At 43.9% G+C, this 22,694-nt stretch overlaps 2 protein-coding genes across 5 annotated transcripts in view; both read right to left on the bottom strand.

The window, feature by feature from the left end:
• The window catches only part of TNFRSF18 (TNF receptor superfamily member 18), a 20,855-nt gene extending 7,289 nt beyond the window's left edge, over positions 1–13,566 (bottom strand). The window contains exons 1-3 of the mRNA XM_074893226.1: positions 13,505–13,566; positions 5,570–5,688; positions 750–952 (exon numbers count right to left, since the gene is read on the bottom strand). Of these exons, the coding sequence (XP_074749327.1) occupies positions 750–952; positions 5,570–5,595 (229 nt within the window). The 5' untranslated portion in view covers positions 5,596–5,688; positions 13,505–13,566. The remainder of the gene's footprint in view (positions 1–749; positions 953–5,569; positions 5,689–13,504) is intronic.
• Positions 11,493–22,694, bottom strand: TNFRSF4 (TNF receptor superfamily member 4). 4 transcript variants are annotated; one of them, XM_074893225.1, is made up of 8 exons: positions 19,519–22,694; positions 19,101–19,184; positions 16,535–16,657; positions 16,088–16,189; positions 15,588–15,654; positions 14,834–15,063; positions 14,395–14,520; positions 11,493–13,661 (listed from the first exon to the last, which is right to left on the bottom strand). In XM_074893225.1, the coding sequence occupies exons 3-8, from the start codon at positions 16,647–16,649 to the stop codon at positions 13,591–13,593; spliced, it is 711 nt and encodes a 236-aa protein (XP_074749326.1). In that variant the 5' UTR covers positions 16,650–16,657; positions 19,101–19,184; positions 19,519–22,694; the 3' UTR covers positions 11,493–13,590. The 4 variants fall into 4 exon arrangements, with proteins under 4 accessions (XP_074749326.1, XP_074749323.1, XP_074749324.1 ...); XM_074893222.1 differs by having other exon boundaries at positions 21,878–22,694; XM_074893223.1 differs by having other exon boundaries at positions 19,101–22,694.

The following is a 22,694-nucleotide window of genomic DNA, read 5'->3' as shown; positions in this document are numbered from 1 at the left end:
CATGGAAGAGGCCATCTGAATCACCTGTTCTGTCCTTCAGCCTAACAGGCACAGCAATGTCACCCACTAAGTCCTGCAGCGAGCCTGCTCCACCTCTAGTGCCTTAATTTGACTTAAAATTACGGGCAAGTGAGAATCCATTACCATCTCATCACCATCCTAAGATCAGGCAAGGATACAGGTTAGAACAGGCTGTTGAAACTAATGATCACCTGAGACCTTGTCTGTGCATTTACTTCTGGGACAAGCACAGGTCGGTGGGATGGACGGACACGGGACGGTGGGATGCTTCCTACTCCTTAGGACCACAAATTGCAAGGGACAGCCTTACAGAGAGCAACCCTCTCTGTATTCCCTCCACAGTCTGAATGGCACAGACAAACTTTGAAACCATGTTTGAATGGAGCAAGGGCTCAGAATCAGTGTTAAGTGAACACCTCCCTTACACCTCCCTTCCATGTGAGCATGACCAACCTACAGAAACTTAACTTTCCCTTTCCCACTACAGAATAACAAGTATAAGCACGTAAAAAACCTGAAACGTGAGTTCGCTCTGAAGTTTACAGCTAAGGCACATCATGAATTTAGTGGGCAGGAAGGAAGCCCTTGCCGTTTTGTTTTGCATATTGTTGCTCAAGATCCATTTACATACATACACACACACACGCCTGTTCCCCACACTTGATTACCCTGGTTGACATAAAACAATATTGACAAACAGAAAGCAGACAGACACATCATTCCCTTACCTGTGTTTGAGCTGCATTTGGGGCAACATTTCTTTTCATCTTTACTGATTATTCTCAGTTCACCATCCTGGCACTGGTTTGCCCAAGTCTGCTGTGTCCATTGCCATAGGCACACCACCAGCAGCAAGGAAGCTCGAATCTTGAGGTGACCAACTTTACTTGTCCGTCCAGTCATGTCTTGAGCTATACAACCCAAAAGCACACTAGGGTGGGCTTGTGTCAGGACCTTCAAAAGTACTCTTTGCCCTGATACTGGGGGAAAGCACTGTGCTTTTTGTGGCCGCACTCTTCCTGTTTCTTTAGGGGCGGGGAAAAGATTTTGTTTGACATCATCAAATTCTTAAAAAAGCAGGGCCAAGCAACCCTGCACCAGTGACTCCATTGAGAGAGCAGCAGGTTAAGAGCAAGATGTAGCATCACATAATTTGATTTTCAAAGGATTTTGCAAGTTGATATACAATTAAAAATGAATGCAAATTAAATTATTGTGTGAACTTCAGCACTCTCAGGCTACTTCATTCTGACTTAGAGTTCCTGATGAGTTTAGAAGCCTTCAAGGATTTAACTATCAGATTGCAATGTAAAGTCCATCCATCCACTCAGATTTTTTGATTCTGATTCTGTTAATTGTTTTCAATTTCCTTCACTCTGGACCAGGAGACTCTTGAATTATTTTCCAGAGCCAATGTCACTCCATATGGATACCATGAAACCATGAGAAAGAATACTGTCTTCCCCACAGGCTGCAAGATCAGCCCTGGGACCAACACTGAAAATAGCTGCAATGGGCTCTTTAGAGACACATAGAGCCCCTCTGACCCCCACCCCCCTGGGATTTAGGTAACAAAATACAGCTGCTCAGCAAAATTGTACACAGGCCCAGACATGCTGCCTGTAATCATCACCTGCTGCTGGGTTTCAATTCCTAAATGTCTGGCCTTATACAAAGGCATATGCAAACTTCCATCTCTGCTGTATGTGCAGACAGCTTGCTTGCTTCCCCCCACCTCTATTTCCACCGTACCCTAGGGTTTGCTTCTATCCCTGTAGCTTGCGGTTACTTTTATGTGTGCACAGCGAAGACGGTATTTAAAATCCAATCTCATTCTCAACTGAACAGATGAATTCTGATGCAGAAACAATTTTTAACGGGTTCTTTTCCACACTGCGTGTGACAAAAAATAGGTCAAGGCAAGAGAGAGTCAGATCTGTGAAGAGATGAGCGTCTCCAGAAAATGGCATGCCTACAGCTTTTGACACTTGCCCTGATAATTCCTTAGTTTAATACACAGCCAGTCAAGACTGAATAAGCTTCTCACACAGACACCATCACTCTGCCTTCAGCTTGTTCTATACCTTCTTCCTGAAGATTCATCTATGGATCTCAAAAAGTAGGTCACTCAACACACTCTTCATAGAATCACAGACTGGTTTGGGTTGGAAGGGACCTTAAAAATCATCCAGTTCCAACCCCCTGCCACAGGCAAGGACACCTTCCACTCGCCCAGGTTGCCCAAAGGCCTGTCCAACCTGGCCTTGAACCCTTCCAGGGAGGGGGCAGCCACAGCTTCTCTGGGCAACCTGTGCCAGGGCCTCACCACCCTCACAGGGAAGAATTTCTTCCTTACATCTAATCTAAATCTACCCTCTTTAAAACCATGACCCCTTGTCCTATCCCTACCCCCCCGATCAAGAGTCCCTCCCACCTTTCCTGTAGCCCCTTTAAGTCCTGGGAGGCCGCTCTAAGGTCTCCCCAGAGCCTTCTCTTCTCCAGCTGAACCCCCCCCAACTCTCTCAGCCTGTCCTCACAGGGGGGTGCTCCAGCCCCCCGAGCATCTTCGTGGCCTCCTCTGGCCCCACTTGAGCAGGTCCGTGTCCTTCTGATGTTGGTGCCCCCAGAGCTGGACCCAGCACTGCAGGGGGATCTCACATGAGCAGAGCAGAGGGGGATAATCCCCCCCTCGCCCTGCTGCCTACACTGCTCTGGATGCAGCCCAGCACACGGGTGGCTTTCTGGTCTGCGAGCACACGTTGCTGGCTCACAGTCCGTTTTTCACCCACTAACACCCCCAAGTCCTTCTCCTCAGGGCTGCTCTCCAGCCACTCCTCGCCCAGCCTGGATTTGTGCTTGGGATTGCCCTGACCCATGGGCAGGACCTTGCCCTTGGCCTTGTTGAACTCCATGAGGTTGGCACGTGCCCCCTCTCCAGCCTGCCCAGGTCCCTCTGGATGCCATCCCTTCCCTCCAGCGTGTCACCGCACCACACAGCTCGGTGTCAGTGGGGAACTTGCTGAGGGTGCGCTTCATCACCCTGTCCGTGTCCCCAACAAAGATGTTAAACAGTGCCGGTCCCAACCCCGACCCCCGAGGACGCCGCTTATCACTGCTCTGCACTTAGTCTTTGGTCTGTTCAGGGATCTACCTGTGTTCCTGTCATGGGTTGGAAACAATCAGGTTTGGAATGGTTTTAAAAATGTGCGCTGCAATGCTGCTTGTACTCTTATATGTGCTAGGTGAAACCTTTCTATCAAAAGCTGACATCCAGACTAGATGCAAGCAGGCAAAAGATGCAGGTCTCTGCCGTCACTTTTTCCCACATAGTGCCCCTAGAAGGCCAACTGTCATGTTTCAGAAACTAAAAGTCTCCTACTTTGTACTTCTGCCACACAGGAGATCCCCTGCTCTTCCCACACAGCACTCCTTCTCACACTTGCCACAGTCTGTACCACTCACACTACACTGGAAACACAGACACACTGCCTGCTGCAGCTGCCAACTGGCCACGGAGAGTCCCGGGCACCACAGTGCTTGGGTTCAGCCCCCCAAGTCAGGATTCCTTTCACCAGCTCTTCCAAACAGCATAACCACCATGCCTGGGCAAGGCAGGGGCAGGGAAGGTTTACAGGGTGCTGCCCTTGTAGAGAAAATGCAGCACACTCAGCGGCATACAAAACCTTGTCTCACCCTCTTCAGAACTTTGCAGAATCTTACGATGAAGTTCCCAGGCAAAGCACTTTGGCACTGCAGCAACATACCCTGCAGACCAAGCAGTTATGACCATTTCTGGATTACACACAAGCTCTGACCAACTCTGAGGACATTCTTATTATCGCTTATCCTTATAAGAACAGGCTACTAATAAGGAGAACTTGCTTCAAAATCCTTACTATGGTTAAGATTCACCCCAGCACATGCTGACTACAATACTGTTTGAAAATACTCCTCCTCACATAATAGGGCAAGGAATACCTGGAGCACACTAAGTTCCTGCAGCTTGCTGGGGGCAGAGCAGCCCACATTTGCCCTGGTAACAAGTGTTGCTACTGCTCTTGTAAACGGCGTGCTAGCCATGCTCTCCCTTCCACCTTCTCCTACCCTTTGCCCCTTCCCCAGCACGGGCTGGTACAGCAGTGAAATGTGGCACCAGCAACTTTTAGAAGCTCCTCGACATGTACATAAAGTGATTGTGGACCAGAGGGGATACACCTTCCTATCAGCCCACCACTTTCCCTGGCTCTGCAAGTCTTTCTGAGTCTGTGAAAGAGGTGCTTATTCTCAACTGCATGAAGAAAGCAACAACAAAAGACCCATGAAGGAAATCCAAATTTCTTGAAATAAAGATTTCTTCATCATCCTTGCAGCACCTACCTTTGAGGTCAGGTGCTTCCAGTTTCATTAAAAGTGTGTAGGCTCCCTGCAAACCTTCTTACAGTAGCTGGCAACACTGACAGAAATTGTAGGACACATCATAAATGGTCTTAGGAGTAACCCTGACAAATCATTTATTCATGAGGTATGCAGAGAAAAATGAAACTCGGGAATAAGAAGAGATGGGATCAGCTCTGCGTGTTGCTGTGAGACTTGCCCAGGGGTGAAGCTCAGGCTCCCCAGAAACTCCCTAAGGCCTTGTTAGGTGTACTTGTACCCTGGGCAGAGTCCCCTGTCAATACTGATGTGGAGCAGACAAACCCTGTTAGGATCCTGACAGTTGTTCTGATGCCAAAGCTGCAGACCTGAGGAGCTGAGAGACATTTAGCCTCATTTTCTGAAGTTACACCTCAAGGCATACCCCAGAATAACTGGCACACCAGTCACTGATAACTAATGCTGCTGAATAACCAACAGACAGAACTGCTACTTCCAGCAGCAGCTGGGATGGGTCATTCTATAACTAACAGAAAGACCTGAGTGGTAGAAGAGCAGGTCTCTAAGTTAGGCACCACACTTAAGTCTCCTGATGCCTTACTCTCTTCATCTTTAGAAGTATAGACTAGATCACATCTATCAGAAGGGACAAGGACAGTGTAACAGTTCCAGATGGAGGAACTGGCCAGTCTCCTGAAACTCCAATATGGACATTAATAACTAGCACTGCCTAAATACCAAATATGAACATTAATCAGACTTGTGCTCGGCATCATAAACACGGCAATAGAGAAGGGACCTCCAAAGGTCCCACTGAGACAAGCGGCAGGTGGTACCCAAGGGAAACCTAAGCCTGGCAAAGGCTGCAGGCAGGCAGTTACCATATATGCTATCTAATACCTGGTGTTTACCAGAATAGGAACTAATAATTTATTTCCTTCTACTTTTTTTGAATGTTGGGGGTTTTTTTCTGAATTCGTCTCTACATGTTTACATTCTTGTTCAAGCATTACAGTCATGCACAGATACTGCCAGATGATGGAACATTTACAGTCAGATCACAGACAACAGTTGTACATGCCAAGTCCAAATCTCTAGAGTCAGCAGTGACCTTTCAGAGACAACTTGACTATCTGGCTTTAAAATCTTCGGGGTTTTCTAAAGATAACCTTACCTGTCTCTGATGTAAGGTAGTGACATTTCATCCGTCAATCCCTTTCTTGCTCAGTCCTGTAAAGTCAATGCTGCCAGGTTCCATGCCTCACCTCGTAGGGTTTCCAGCTCTCTCTGCACCTATTGATAGAACAAATGCCTATTTCACTCATCAATAAGCAGTAGTTCTCCCCTCCTCATCACCTGCCTGGTGGTTTTATTCAGCAGCAGTTACAGGATTAACTAGACAATATTTGACTGAGACTTTTCAGAAATTAGGAATCCTTACAGCCTTTATCTTCACACACAAGCAGAGGTTCTGTGGCCTGCAGAGTCCTTTCAATCCATGTGAGCTGTGTTCAAAATTATAATCCCAAGGTTTAGAAGGCCGCTGGAAGCAATGCGGTCTTTGGGGTTGGCTAAGCACATATATCATGAAGTGCCTTCTCCCTTGCACGAAACAGGAAGACAAAGCACAGTCTCAAAGAGGCAAAGAGAAGCTAGAGGCCAAAGATGTTCAGAAATGCCTCGGGGTTCAAAGTCCCAGTTGACACTAGAAAGAAGCATCCAAATAAAGCTGCTGCTGTCCCTCTGAAGAGAGACTCTGCAAGGGCTTGTGCTGGAGTTTGAACCAAAGGGTCTCTTGCGTGCCAGGGTCTTGTTCCTCAGTCTTGGATGAAGAGGTCTTAATCTTCAACAACTGTCTCCAAGAAATGAACCTCAGTTCTGAGTGTAGGGCTCTGCCGTATCCGACCTGAAGAAGATGGGTTTCTTCTCCTTCCTTCAGCAAAGAAAGGGAGGGACAGAAACACGTGGCAAAAAGACCCCAAACGCTGCAGCTTGCTTCCTGCCCCGACTCCACAGAAGGACAGACTGTTCCAGCCACACCCCTGCCCATACCCATACATAGCTCAGGGCAAATTAAGGCTGAAATGTAAGCACACAGCGATGGAACAGAAGATGTTACAGATCTCCTAATCCCTTCACCCTCCCCTGTGCTACCATGACCTGCACACATAACACTAGAAGGAGTGCTCAGCGATGAGATTTGAAGGAAGAACCAGCGGACTCTTCCACCCGCTGAAGTGCACCGATGTGGCAACTTGTACCTCAGTCTTCAGGGCACACATTCCTGAGTATTTACAGAGCTGGCTGCAAATTCTACTCTTGCCCACCTTAAGGATATCCAGCCACAAGCCGAACATGACACACATCGCCAGATGCCTCATTTTACAGTTTCCTTTTTGCCTGGGGCCACTGAAGCCATCAATTTGCTGAACTGCCCAAAGTACTAACCTTTTGAAAAGAATGAAAAAAAGGAAACAAAAAAAGAACGTAACCACTTCTCAAAGACATAAGTTCTTGCAAGTCCGGTGGCTTTACTGACACTCCTTAGACTTAACGTCATCAATGAGAAAATTGTTACCAGGGAGAGAATTTGGTTTCCTGACACTGAAATTTTGCTGATTACCCATAATGCATGACCAAAGAAGCTCTGTAGTTGTCCTGCAAGTACGAGGTTGTTCACATGAAACCTACATAATTTCTGAATGACTAATGACAGTTGTTAGACCAATGTATAAACTGCCTCGTAAGCTCCATCTTGTAAGTTATTTTCATCCCACTGTAGAAAACTGATTGCTAGCTACAGGACTCACATTTTGTTGTATGGAACTTGTCTGTGCTCTTGGGAAACTGTCAGTCAGTCTTTACTTAGAGAGCACTTTACGATGCAGTGACAGTTACAAGAGATGTTACTCACTCAAGGTGAAGTGACCTGCCACACCAGGGAACCTGTGGTAGAACAGCAGTTCTGATGGGCTGCAGAAAGTGTAGAGGAACAGTCAGTGCTGGGGTGCAGGCGAGTGCTGCAGCAAGTGCATGGGGAGGCTGGTGTCAGAGGGGACACAGGGGCATCAGCTCCTCAGGGTATCATCTGAGTAGTGACAGTCCACATTGTACTGTCCAAAAGCTGTTTAACATCTTTGTTGGGGACATGGACAGGGGAATCAAGCACATCCTCAGCAAGTTCCCCACTGACACCAAGCTGTGAGGTGCGGCCAACATGCTGGAGGGAAGGGATGGCATCCAGAGGGACCTGGGCAGGCTGGAGAGGGGGGATGTGCCAACCTCATGGAGTTCAACAAGGCCAAGGGCAAGGTCCTGCCCATGGGTCAGGGCAATCCCAAGCACAAATCCAGGCTGGGCGAGGAGTGGCTGGAGAGCAGCCCTGAGGAGAAGGACTTGGGGGTGTTAGCGGGTGAAAAACTGACTGTGAGCCAGCAACGTGCGCTCACGGCCCAGAAAGCCACCCGTGTGCTGGGCTGCACCCAGAGCAGTGTGGGCAGCAGGGCGAGGGAGGGGATTCTCCCCCTTTGGGGCCCCCAACATGAGGACAGAGACCTGCTCAAGCGGGGCCAGAGGAGGCCAAGAACACGCTCAGCGGGCTGGAGCACCCCCCTGTGAGGACAGGCTGAGAGAGTTGGGGGGGTTCAGCTGGAGAAGAGAAGGCTCCGGGGAGACCTTAGAGCGGCCTCCCAGGACTTAAAGGGGCTACAGGAAAGGGGGGAGGGTCTCTTGATCAGGGGGGGTAGGGATAAGACAAGGGGTACTGGTTTTAAACTGGAAGAGAGAAGATTTAGATTAGATGTAAGGAAGAAATTCTTCCCTGTGAGGGTGGTGAGGCCCTGGCACAGGTTCCCCAGGAAGCTGTGGGTGCCCCCTCCCTGGAAGGGTTCCAGGTCAGGTTGGACGGGGCTTTGGGCAACCTGGGCTAGTGGAAGGTGTCCCCGCCTGTGGCAGGGGGGTTGAAACAAGATGGTCTTTAAGGCCCCTTCCAACCCAAACCATTCTGTGATTCTATGACTGGGGTAAAAAAAAGTCTAAGGACAGTTATCTGAAGCCTGAAACTACAAGACAAAACTGTTGTGTTCCTTTCATCTCTGTTGACCTTTAGACCAACCTTGTGATTCTGCAGTGACTAGGACTGGCCACCCTGGGGGTTTCCAGACCTTGGGGTATTTGCAGTGCCTAATGCCTGCCCCCTTTTGGCACACAGGGAGAAGTAGTGCCCTGCAAACCTGCCACAGGTAAGGGGGGGGGGACACAGGAGACAAACAGTGTGGCAGCAGCATGGGCGTTTCATGTAGTGCCACATGTGGGCTCCCGAGGTAAGTGCAATTCTCACCCCAAAACAATTAGAGCTTTGCAAAGATCCCTGGATCCTTCCTTCAAGCAGTACTAAGGACCCTGCAGCACGCACTCATCAGAGCTCTGCCTGAGCCTACGGAATGAGTCTTGAGTCTCATGGTCCCCTCTCTGGGCTGTCTGCGTGGCCCGGACCCCAGAAGTGGTGGCTCGGTGCAGACAAACCCAGTGGCACACAGGCCAGGAGCGATGTCACTGACATTTTGTAGAGGGAAACCAAACCAGACCAAGGTAAAAACCGCAAGTCCCTGATGTTACCCAGCTGTGTATTTCCTTCCCAGCTTAGCACCTGGCATGGCGTCTATCAGCGGATGTGACCTTTCTTTAGTCTCTCATGGCAAACCTGAGTCACTGTGATGCACTTCTAAGTCACAGGAGAACGTGAAGAGAAAACGCAGGAGATAAAGGATCTGGAGTAGCCACAGTAGCAGAAACTTGTCACATATTTGCAGGGGAAAACCAAAAGACAGACAAAGGCGGAAGTGAACATAAAAAGCATAAACTTACAGACCTGTTTTGTGGATTTTTAAAAAATTATAGTAACTACCGAAACATGAAATACGTGTGTTAACCACATCTGCAGTCTGAAAAGAGCGTTCAAGAACTGCTAAACCCAGCTCATTTATATATTTTTTTTTTTCCCCCCAACATGGCTCTCAAATACCATCGGTTCTTGTCCTAATCCTTCTCCAAAACCGAATGCAGCAAAGCGATAAGCAAAACAAACCTCCACTTTAATCAAATAGCCTTGTTAAAACTCCAGGCAACCACATGTGAGAGCCTCACATGTAAGAGAAAAAATACTGTAGATAGGAATTCCAAAGACAGGAAGAGTTGCTTTTTTGTTTGGTTTTCCGCCTGGTTTTTTGTAGCAATCTGACCTAACCTCTGTCTGTGGCTAATTACAAACAATGTAAAGGGCTGGCCGTGTGGCCTGTAACTCATGGCTAGTGCAGCTGAAAAGAAGGTAAATTATTCAGGAAAAAATGGCATTATTCTCACCCAGAAATACAACATTACAGGAATTATTGGTCAGTTTTACAGACAATTCTTAAAACAATCAAGAGACCAAATTTTAGTGACAACATTCCTGCAGACAGTTTTGTATGTGCTTAAGTGACTTGCTCTATGGCAACCAAGATGCATTTAATTTGCAAATCATATGAGTTCACCAAGTACTCTAACTGCCAATACAGTTCACACTAAAACCAGAGTTAACATTCGTTTGCAGAATAAAAGAACTGACACCTCAGCTTACTGCATTACACTGGAAAAAATTTCCAGTACAGCCCTATCTTCATCAGCTTCGATGAAGCTGCACAACTTAGACTGTGTCTCTCTCAAGTGCCTGAAAAAGGGGAAATCTGAATGGTTGAAAAACAGGAACTTCCTTTGTGACACAGGCCCGTACCTTTGAGAAGGGAAAGTTTCGTTTCTGGCATGTAGGAACACAAGCGTGGGCAGAAGGCAGCACCAATTTGTTCAAGATTCACTGCCTATTTTTAACTACTTTCTGTCATTTTAGGGAGGACTGGAACAAAAAAATCCAAGCAAGATTTTCACAGAAGAGTGACGAGACTGAACATGGCAACTAAAACAAAAATTGTTACTCCTTTATTTAGAGTGAAATACCTAGATTAGTTTATTTAAACCTACAATCTACCAACACCCAAATGCTCCACAAAACTCAAATCGTAAATGCCTCCAATCCTATCAAATGTTATTATGGTTTAACTCTTCTAATAGGATTCTGTGTCTCGGCACACTGTCTCCAACGAGGCACAGCCCCACAGCAGCACAGCCAGCTCAGAATGGCTCGCAGGTATGCATTAGCACAAAAGGCAGCAATTCCAGCCTGTGAGGGCTTGTTGTTACAGGCCTTCGGCCACACACATGCTGAATCTTCAGTTTTCCAAATGTTGCCGAGGAAATGCAACCTGAACCTCAGCTACCCTACCTCTGCTGTGCACTTCCAGGGCTGGCATCAGTTCCTTCTTCAGCCAGAGAGAACCCCATGCCCTAGTTTGCAGGAAATCTCCTGATCAGGAGGCTGTGGGAAGGCACAAGAGCACAGTCAGTGATCTTCCTGTGCAGCTGAGCCAGAGAGCACAAAACAAGTAAGATTCGTGGAAACAGCTGATGAGCCCACACCACAGAGGACCTCTGCTGCCACAGCAGCACTTCTGTCAAGCCAACAGCTCATCTGTTCCCGTAGGCTGGGTTTTCATCATATAACCCACAACCTCAGACAGATCATTAGTTATCTGCACCTTGCTCAGTTACAGGGAAATGGGGTACTTTCTCTCAAGTGCAGTCTACAAACTTGATAAGCATCGTTTCTGAGAATTTGTTGGGTGTTCCCTGGAATCCATTTCTCAGATTGATCCATTGCACTTTGTCATCCAATTCACTGCAAGATGACAGCATTTAGGTCACAGCACACTCCAACTTCACAACAGGGGCTCTATGTTTTTGAAGGGGCCAAGCAGTCACATCTTGAACATTCCAGCAACTCTCAGGGCAGAACTGCTGCCAGGCCAGATTTACAGAGAAAAACACTAAACACAGCTTTCTCACGTCGCACAGAAAGCCAGGGGCAAGGCAGCACATGAACGCAAAGCCTGCTAAAACCATTGGATTGACCATTTGGTGATCCTGCTTTCTCTAAGAATTATACACACGGGAATAACTTTTTGCCCATTTGTACTCTCCAATCATACACATCATACATGTCCACCTAGCTGCTACCACAATTTATTTCAAAAAGTCACTATCACACTTCGTATACAATACAAATATTTATATACATTGTATATGCACTTCAAAATAGGAAATTATTGCCAAGTACACCATATGTATAACATATAAAAAAATGTATGTTTAAAAACGTGTTTCTAGACACCAATTGTATTCTTGAATACATTTCCTGTTGCATATTTTGGCATATGCTTTGGTACTGCATATATAAAACACTTATCTCTAATGAGCTATCTACCAAGGAGCTATATTTGAAGTGAAAAACACTTCTGTATTATATAACTTTCAATTTTACTTCTTGAACTTTTACACTGAGGTATTTAATTTACACCAAAAGCTATTCACAATAACAATTCCGGTTTCTCTCAGACACTTTAGATTTTGAACTCACCATCTAAAATTTGAATGCTTCCCAAAACTACAGCCCAATTAACTTCTGGAAGAACGTTACAGAAGTAAAATTCATCTCACATAGTGTACAGGCAAAGAACCAGGTATTTTAACAGCATATAGACCACATCAAAAACACTTCTTCAGTTCTGAACACAGGTTCCACTGACAGCATGCACAAGGTGATCATCCAGACAGGTCAGAGCACGGTTTAGGCATCTATCCACTGTTACAGGATCTTTGCACGTCTTTGCTCACATGCAACCCTTGAAGGCCCAGATCGCCAGCACTGTGTTAAGGATTCCACTCTTGCCTCTTATCAACAAAGAATATCCAAGGAGTTACTCTTTTCTAAACCATCACAAAATTATCATTCATCAGCAGAAAAAATCTCAATGTCCATGTACGTGCTCCTAAACTTAAGACATAAACAGGCTTTCCCCAAATCCAGAACACTCTCTAGAACCAAACTTGCTTGTGGGTTTCTCCCTCCATCCACAGCAAGCAATCAAGTGCCACAAAAGTGGTTTAAGCTAAAGAATTTTACCGTGGAGATGTCCAAGCTTGACCGAAGCAGCCTTGCTGATGACAGACACACCAGGGTATTTGGCAGAATGTCCACCAAGAGGAAGCACATACGTTGGTTGCACATGGGCTTATAGATCAAACATTAGTTATACATGGCGACTTCTAAAGTTAACAGTGCGGACAAGTGGTACTCTACTTTTTCCCACATTTTGAACTATTTTCCACTAATAATGTTCCAATCAGAAACTACCATTCCCTTTGCCTTCTGACAATCCACGTATTCTACTTTCCACGCACACGAAGATCCCCATTGGATTTCCAAACACTTGGAGATCTGGAGCTACCTGATGATCATGAGTAATTCCATTTGTTGGCCTGACAACGAGGATACTGCTCAATACATTAACATGACATTTTTCTCAATGGATATGTTTGAAGAAATACAGAAAAGAGAGAACTGGCACGGAATAGCCATCTCTCAACAGTCACTTAACAGCTAGCACCAGAATTCCAGTGCTGTTCTGGAGCATGGCCAGCACGAGTTACCAGCAATGACAACTGCCTCTAGAGGCACAGCTGACATATGCCACGCCACCTGACCAAGAAGAATTAACTTGAAAAAATGGAAGCACAAAGGAAGTTGGCTAGGTTCATTGGGGGAGATTCTCCACCTAAAGTGAGGAGAGTTCATTTGAGAACTAGACTGAAACACTAGAGGTACATAACCTGAGATAAGGGAGACATGCTCTGCTTAGCATCTCAGAATTGTAAGACAAGACATAAACTCAGTCATAAAGCAGGTCTTTTGATTTCCCTGTTTTTCTGCTTGCTCAATGATCAGCTCTGACAGCTTCATAAACACTTTCTTCAGTCCAAAGACAATTGCCTATCACTACATACAGAATTGGCTAGAAATGCACAGAGGACTATATCGACTCAGTCCGGGCAACACAGGATCTGCCTAAGAGAAAGAATCACGCAATTCCACCAAGAACAGCTACTCCCCTGGGTCCTAATGCCAAAGGGGCTGCTGAATGAGACCCAAAGGAACTGAAGTGCAATTAAACAGTTACACCCACACACATAGCCACGGAATGCTGCCACATTACTTGTTGCAATCAATCGGCTCAAAAATGCAGGGAACAGTAACGTAATGTGGAGTCAGCTTTTGATGAGACTGGAATTGGAGTCAATTTGTTCTTCCTGGATAGGCATTCGGCAGCTCCTTTCTCCTGAAAGACAGATAACAATAATAACAAAAATACTGTACAGAGTAGAAGAGGCAGGAAGAGGGAAGCCAGGGAGTTTTCTAGTTTCATGGATGACTAGGCACCTATGAGTGACATTTGGGATGGTGCTTATCTTTCCAGCCAGTGCTAGGAAACACCAAGTGTAGGGAACAGTGAAGATACACTTCGCCATTGCTCTGTGAATGGAACATGAGGCAGCTGTGGGCTAACTCAAGGGCCAAGCTGCCACTTAATTCTGAATACAGAGTTCAGCTCTTCTCAGTCAAACCTTTTCTGTGTTTGCAGGAGACACTTCAAAACAGTTCACTTCTATATAAGCAAAAAAGTTCACAATATACTTTTTAAAAGACTGTTGATCCTCAACCCTCTCTGTACTGAATAGAACTCCCTGCACAAAATCATTACATCCTTTTTGCTGCAACTAAGGGGGGAAAAAGCTAGAAGGGAGTTAAAAATCAGAGAAAGAGAGAGAGAAAATCCTTCTGCATGGCAACAAGCAGGGCAGGCCGTGCTCTGTAAGAATGCTAACTCCAGACACTATTACCTCCAGTGCATCTGGGCTAAATAGAGGATCAACCACTGGTATCAACAGCAGATGACACTGTGCTACTTAGCCAGGTAGACTTCATTATGATTAAAACAATTATCAAAGTTCAAATAGGAGGCCCTGATTATTCTCTTTCCTATACGTTTTTCCCATTAAAAAGAAACTCACCCTGACGGTTGTTTCTATAAGGCCTCTTCTTGGTCTCTTTTTTGGCTGCTTGGATAATCAACAGGAGGATGGACATTCCGCTCACCATGAGCAATATCAGACAAATAAGGATAAGCGATAAAGACCCTGGAACAAAAAAAAGAATACACTAGAAAAGATTCATGGTTCTAGCTGGCGTTTCCACGGCCTTCCAGCTTCCAAAGAAGGAACCTAGAACTCCAGAAGCACCCCTGAACTACAAAGCCTAAAAGTCCCAGCTGCCAAACAGACTAGCATGAAATCTGGAATCCTGCGCGTGACTCACTGAAAGACTGTGTAAAATACAGGTATGGCTTCTGAGAAGAAGCATGACTTCACTTGCAATTAAATCAGTTTCAGTGAAAATTCCTGACCAGCTCTAGTAAATAAGAGACTAGACTTGGTCATCCCTTCTCCTTACCCCAGTTAGTCTCTGTGGGGCTGTTTTTATCCAGGCAAATGGAAGGAATCACACTGGGTCTGGGTGGTGAGAACACTGCAGTCGATGTATTATTCTTGTGGTCAGTGGTGGAAAGATTCAAAGCAGGTGTTGCACTCTGAGAGATACCTGGCTGTGTGACATGGTTGCTGCAAACAGCATCATATGTTTTTGTCCCTGGTCGAAGAGTATTTTTCCCAAGAACGCTGCAGCTAGAGATGTAAAAGAAATTAAGTGTAGTTTTTCCAAATAGTTGCAGTAATGACTTTACAAGTGATCTCCACGGAACGAATGAGTGAACATTACAATCCTTGTTTTATCAATACAAACTCAGGTTTCACCCTTCCTAGGTTCTACAGATATGTGAAGAACATCTAAGCTAATCAAAGTTATTATTGGAAAAAAAATGACATTCTGTTTTTCTTAGTATCTGTACATACAACAGCCTTGAAGCACAGCTGCATTTAGAAAGGGAACCTTTTGCTACAGAAACAAAACATCCAGACCTTTTAAAAAAAAAAAAAAAAGGCTGAGAATACTGTTGTTGCAACAGGTGAAGAGAGAAAGGACAGAAAGGACAGAAGGCAGACGTATGCTTCAAATCAGCACACAGACTGTTCGAGGCTCCTGAGAGTCATGAGGAACACTGTTTCATTGCACCATGATTTGGGCATCAGCTGCTACAGAAGTAAACCCAAAATGTTGCTCTGCACATGTTTGGATCAGTGATACATACTTGGTCCAAGGCTGACAGTTTTCATTTCCCCCTACGGAGTAAGTACCTTCAGGACACGGTAAGCATGCTGGAAAAAGAGGAAAGAGGCAGAATTTGAGTTCAGTTAGCAACATAACTGTGTGACAGCTACACAGTAATTACACTAATAGCATATACTAGTAGCCTAGCTAATAGAACAGATCCAACGAAACCCACGTAGCTTCTAAAACCATAGTTACTGGGTCAGAAGTAACACAACATGCTCAGTGGTTAATTTTAGTCTGCAACTGGCAAGGTTTCCAGTTTTCTCTACTGGCTAATTATGGATATTAACAAGGAGAGCATTAAGATTTCTGGCAGCTTGGGAATCACAGAGCAACAGTTTGCACAACTACCCTGCTCTAACACTTGTGTGGAGGTACCAGTGAGACAAATGACAACAGCTTTTACACTAGAAATAATAACCCTCTCCTCTGAAGTGGATGCAGGCGTTTGGAGAGTGTGACATATCAGTAACTTACCACTTCCCAGCGTGTACCTGACATCTGGCATGTACCCTGCAACACACATGCAAACTCTGTCAGAGGTCTTCTCGCACTTCTTTACTTCCACGCTCCCCTTTCCTAGCAACAACAGAATAAATGGCAAGTTAGAGACAAGAACTTAAGGAAAAAAATTAACTACTCAGTGCCTATCCGTTGTGTGTAGAAACAACTGCAGAGAACAGTTTATTAACAATTCTGAAGACACCAGTTTTCAGGCAGTACAAGCCTGCTTCCCTTTGACGGCTCTACCACCAGTACCAACCAGGAGATATCAGCTACTGAAATAACAACTCAGTCTTGGGACCTGGTCACCTCAAGTGACAGGCTTTATGACACCAGCCTTTGAGGAGCGTGCAAAGACAAGAAAGCATACTGATGGCCTCACATTCGTATCAAGAAATGACCGCTACACAGCTGACTTACTGGTGTTGCAGATGGTACAACTCTTGCAGAAGCTGTGGTTGTGCTCACTACTAAAGTATTCATCTTGACAGGGAGCACAGACTGTGTCTGTTTTTGCAGTGCAACGGCTTCTCATTCTTTCACCTAAAACAAAGACCACACAGAAGGAGGAAATGATCGTTATCGGAAGGAAACTCTCTTCATTTTCATGCATTAGAATGAAAGAGTGCCCAGAAAGCGACAGTTCCACTTACAACTCTGGCTGAAAACGTTCAGCAGATTTAGACGCACCAGAATCCCTAGAAGTTTTGACTGTTTCACTGTAAATTAAGGAGCTACGACGGGTTAGCAGGGGCCTGATGACTTGCTGAGAGTTGAGGCAATGCCTCAAATGATTCCCCCAGTGGATTCCAAATATTACTTCTCCAGACCACCTTTTCATATGGTTTGGACATCACAGTTTGCAGCCAACGTCAATTAGGAAAAAAAAAAGCAGGTTTTTAGCATAGCAAGAGGTCTGATCTCCAGTGTAATACAATGGCTTTATGACATATCCTGCCTCCCCTTATGAGATAAATCATGCAATTCAACCCAAAGTAATGCCAAACAGGTACAAGAGATGGCAATGATCTGCTCAAGTTTGCAGAAAATTCATTAGTGAAGCAGTCAAGAAGAAACGTTCATAGTATCTTTCTGCTGGCATTCTGAAAGCCCATTAGGCACAAAAGAACGCGGCTGTATTTTGATACGCATCTGTATTGCGCCCAACAACAAAGAGGTTACTAGGTGGATTTCATAAAAAGCGAGAGACAGCACAAGATGTGAGGTAGGCATTTGTTGCTCTTCCACACAGTATGTCTGTATCACACGCTGCATCTAGAAACAAGTTCTGAATGCCTGCACGCACAAACTCCAACCTGTACGATACACACTACTTACACACGTTAAGATGTGTTACGCTGAGAAGGTTTGTGAGCAAAGCAACTTGCCCACACTGAAACAGCAGTGATTAACAGTGGATTTTTGGGAAGTCAGACATGTTTCTTCTACCTCACTAGTTTCTCTCCATACAGCGCAGGCTGCAGGAACTATAGACAGCTTTAATGAGTAGGGTTTTACAGTTGAGCTTAAATATGTCCTTATTCTCATAGACTGTTTCTTTCATTCTGGTTCTCCATTTTCCCATTCTGTAGGTGAACAGTGAGCACCAAGTCTCTTGCTCACTGTAGTTTTCTCTGCATTTTATTGAGTGCTATCAGTGGCAAAATACAGGAGATTTTCAGTGACCACAATAAATGCAAAAACTTCTACATTTTTAGGATCTACACAATCAGGAAGAGACTATGAAGAAACATTTCCCCCCAACGGCAGCAGATGTGCTAACAATGCAAAAAACCTGATAGAAGTTCTTTCAGCTTAAGGAGGAACAAAAAACTTTAGAGATAAAGGATGATCTGTATCTGCATACAGGTATGCCTTTCTTTACATTGAGTTCACAAACACTCAGATTTAAACAGTTCTGAGAACAATGCAATAATAAACTGCCTCAAGTCTTAAAGGTTGAATTTATTCCAATTAGCATCTTTGAAGATAATACTACTGCATCAGTTCAAACCATATCCATTTTGTGTAGCACTTAATTATGGGAAGAGAACTTAACTATTCTGAAAGATGCACATAAAACCGTACACAAGATTTTAAGTTGCAACTGTGTTTACAGACATGATCTACACTCTCTTTAGGCACTTACATATACCCTTCTTTCAGTACAGTCAGTATTGACTGTACTAAAAATCACCTCTTCTGTTAAGGGGCAGTTCCCCTGAACTGCAATATTACCTGTTAATTGTTAGCATACTTCATCACTAAGCCATTTCTATAATGAAATCCCAACTATTAAAGTATCTGAGGTTTGACATTTTGCATTTGTGCTTCTCAATACTTCACTGCCTTCAGAGATACTCAGATTGTGGAAAAAAACTACATCTATGCATGCAAAACCCAGAATTCAGACTCATTCAGCTTCTGCAATAAGAAAGGAGGAAACAAATACATTTCATACCAAGTTACGCTTTGCTAATCTCTGTCTATGAATCAAGCATATCTTTTTCCTTAAAAAAACCCAGAGTCTTAAGTAGTATAAGCACTGCTATAAAAGAAAGCTTAAAAAACATCTTCAGCAATAGAATTAATCCCCTAAAGTTTTCCATGATTATTATGCAAGGTTTCTGAGCTTCTTTATGTGATAGGTAAAGAACAGTAACATAAATGCTACCATCTTTTCTCAGCTAATACTCCCACAATGAAAATGCACCAGACCGACACATTAAGGAAGCTGAGCCACACAAAAGAAGTTAAAGAACGTGTAGCTCTTTCAAAGAGGAGGATTCCTAAATTTAGTATGTTATAGAAATAATCTTTATCAGTCTAGACTGAAATGAAAGTCTCCTCAAATAATCTTTCTCTACGTTATGCCTCCTACATTTCAATGGTATTTCCATCAAGCTGTTTTCTACCACATGTGGGTTATTAACTGATAGATATTACATCGAGCAAGTATAAACAACATCCAGTGAAAATTACTTACCAGGGGCACAGTCCTTGCAGCATCTTTCACCAAAAGGATATTCATGCTCTTTGCATTTCAATTCCAAGCAATGGCTAATAGTGACTGCCAGCAGCAAGAACAAAATGGTAGAAAAATGCAAGTCAAAACTGACAGCTACCATAATGCAGCCCTACTGTTCCAGCAAAATTTTGAAAGTGGCAAACTTTTGGAGAAGTGATTCTAAACTGCTGATGGCCAGAACAAATTCATATGTCAGTTGCTGGGAAATTCCCAGTATGTGCTCCACGCCCCCATCCTTCTTCCCACACCCCATAAAACTATTTTCTGCCATTCACAACTAAAATATTCATAGGCAGAAAGACAGCATGCTGAATAGTGTTATGAAAAGATTTCTATTTGTAGCCTTAAAACAGAGTGCCTCCAGCCAGGTACATACCTCTCTACATAGTACTAAAGCACAGGCGCTGAATGCCAGGAGAACTAGAAGAGATGATCCTTGTTACTGCGAAGAGGAATATTAAAGCAATACAGAGGTAACACCTTAAAACCTTTACGGATGAAAGCCATAGTAAAATGAAACATAGCCCACACAGACTTGCTCCTTAAAAGGTGAAGTACAGATTCTCTCCCCTTGGTCTCACGGTAACGGCAGACCCGTGACTTTTATTGCTGCATAAAACCCAACATTGTTAATACATTTCTCTTCTGAGGGAGAGTGTGGAATCACAAATCATCAGTCATCCTGATATTGCCCTCAGGAGCTAGCAACAGCTACAAATGAGAAGCGTTTGCAGTCTCCATTTCAACTCTTTAATATCAGACTCCCTGCATTGCCACTGAAGAAGAGTAAGCTCCTGTCTCCACAATATAGATTTTGTGTTAAGTCTCCCATCTGCTCCCACGGAAATAAAAGCTTCCAGCAGAGGTGTGCTCTATGAAAGCAAAGGATGCAATATTCACGTACCAGCTACTTCTGATGCCTACTTTATTCCACAGAAGCATGTTAACTCTGGAATCCAAACCCCCAGAACACTTCTCCATCCAGCTGTGCAAGCCAGCCACAACAGGCCAGCAATGGAGGAGGCTGGCTAGCATGCTGGCATTGCAGTCCTGCCCTCCCCTCACACAGGCATGTAGATTAAAGCAATCCCACTGGGAATTAGTGGGTTTAACCTTCCAGGCTCACTATTAGAATTTTACTAATTTGATCTTACTGATCTAGGATCTAAACGTTAGGTCTTCCAGTTCTAAGAGACTTGAGCAACTCTTACGCAAAGGCCCAAGTAAATTAAGACATCCTACAGTAATTAAAGATGCTTTATTTAGTTTAGTTAAAAACCATAGCCAGACTTCCCAGACAAAGCAGACCTACAGTCAATTTACATCTAAATGCAAAGGAGATTTGACTGGATCAGAAGTACATCTGGAATCCCAACTGCCTGCAGTATTTGGGAGGACTGAACAGCAATATTGTGGCATCTTTCACCCAGAACTGCCGCTTTTTATTTCTTTCTTAAATTTCTGTAAGACTGTTTAAGAGTGAAAGGAGAGACAAAAGTGAGATGAAACAATATTTTTCTACTTCTCCTACTTTTCAAGAATTCTGGAAAACAACCACTATGGAAAAAGAAGTTATAAAGCCATTCTTTCCAAAAGGGAGTAAAGCAAGTAAACTATACCAGCTGAACTTCAACTACCTTCACACTCCGTACCTGCATGCAGGAAATATCCAAAGCTCTTCCCACTGTAGTATCACACTCAATGCCATTTAAGTGGCTTTATGCCTCATGATTCAGTCATTCCCTCAGCAACATTTTACCAGATTTTTTTTCCCCCCCCCAGTTCTCTTTCACAAACAGTAGCAGATTTTCCCTATTCAATGTCAATTATTATTCAATAAGAAACTGAAAATGCAAATTCCTGTAATGTTCACAAACAAGGCAAGGTTAAAATTCTGCTGTATACATTTAAACTGAAAACTCCCAAAATACTAGAGCAGCGATGATCAAGCACCTATATTCGTGTTAAGGATACTTTAATAGAAATTAAATGCTCATTTAATAAAAGCAGTTAGCCATGTACTATCTGGAGAATTCAACCTTTACGTACAGCATCCTTAAGAGTTACCAGGCTTGGTACTGGTAAATGCCTTTACGTGGCCATATTATGCAAGTAAATAAAACAGGGAGCAAAGACAGTGATTATCCCACAGCATTTCACACCTAGCACAGTCCTTGGCTGGATTTTCACCAATGCAAATTAATCTCTCCCAGATGCTGCTTGGCACAGCCATGGGGATCATATGTGCCACAGACTGCTCCTGAAAAGCCACCTGGATGCAGCTACTCTGGTTGTAGTAGGAGAGGAGAGCTTCAGAGTGGTGAGTTGAGCCATGCTATGGGTCAGAAATAAGAACTTGTTCTGCTTTTATTTAATATACACGTATCATTTTTGAATATTAATGCTTATCCTAGATATTCTATACTAGCTTTTGAATTCTGTGAAACACGTCCATGAGATAGTAGCACTCACTTGTGTACATGAAAAAAAAAACCCAAACCTGAGCATGGAACTCGTAACTAGTGCTTAATGAAAGGCTTTAAAGAAAAAGCCACTTGATTCTTTAGGGATTAAAGGCAAGTAAGGGTTCACCTATGGGGAAGGACCTACAAGAATCTGAGAAAGACTGAGTGCCTATAAAATACTTAAAAGAATTTTTAAAAATAAATAAATCTATGGACAAATTACAATAGTTTGAACTTCTAAAATTCCAAGACAGGAATCATCTCCAGTACCTCCAAATCTCACCATGCAGTCCACTTTATCCTTACAGCTGTTAGTTAACATGTGATCCTGATTTCTGGCAGAGAAAAACAAAACACAGTAAGGTGCAGAACTCCATGGATACATTAAAAATGTATTTTTCACAGTTGTTCCTCAAGTTTCAGATTCATCAGGTGTGTGGCAAATACTGCAACAACAGTACCTACTTTAACTTTTTTGCAGTTGCTAGCTAAATACTGTGTTACCTTGTATTTTTTAAGGGATTCCATGCTCACATTATCAGAAGATTGAACTAAGACTGTGTATGCATAATCTTGGCCTGTACTGACAGATAAAGTTCCAAATTCCATCACCATATTTCAGCTGCTCAAGAATCCCACTGCAAACCAGCACTTGCTTTCTGAGCATTAGGTATGACAAAGTAGAACTTGTCCACTCCAATTATATCTAAACAATTGAATTGTGCAAACAATTAGAGTATAATACAAGAATGCAGTCAGGACATTTATACAATTATCAACTAATATTACTAAAACTTTTGTCTTAACTGGACTGTGGACAACCACATTGCAAAACTGTATGTTTACATGTATAATTTTGTGTTAGTTCAAAGTGCAGGTCATTGCAGATTTATAAACCCTTAGTTAAAACAACAGCAAAGCAAAACCTAGAGCTTTTGTCAATGAACCTAAACCGGCCATATCTATGACTTCTGCTAAGCACCACATTTTTAGACACGGGATTTTGTTTTGAACATCTCCAGCTTCTAGTCATATTAAAATCTCACTACCCTGCAATCAAGTACATGTGGGGCGTTGGTACGGGGGT

This window comes from Strix uralensis, chromosome 23, assembly GCF_047716275.1.
Source record: "Strix uralensis isolate ZFMK-TIS-50842 chromosome 23, bStrUra1, whole genome shotgun sequence".
NCBI lineage: Eukaryota > Metazoa > Chordata > Aves > Strigiformes > Strigidae > Strix > Strix uralensis.
The sequence above is the reverse complement of the archived record's forward strand: the minus strand, read 5'-3'. Positions and strand labels throughout refer to the sequence as shown.

What these genes read in the sequence shown, in the direction of transcription:
- TNFRSF4 (XM_074893222.1), bottom strand. Translation starts at nt 21,992, where the DNA reads ATGTATCCATGGAGTTCTGCACCTTACTGTGTTTTGTTTTTCTCTGCC. An exon ending in CAGGTACACGCTGGGAAGTG is followed by an intron (nt 15,655 to 16,087) that starts GTAAGTTACTGA and finishes CTCTTTTTCCAG; the next exon opens with CATGCTTACCGTGTCCTGAA. An exon ending in AACTGTCAGCCTTGGACCAA is followed by an intron (nt 15,064 to 15,587) that starts GTATGTATCACT and finishes TTACATCTCTAG; the next exon opens with CTGCAGCGTTCTTGGGAAAA.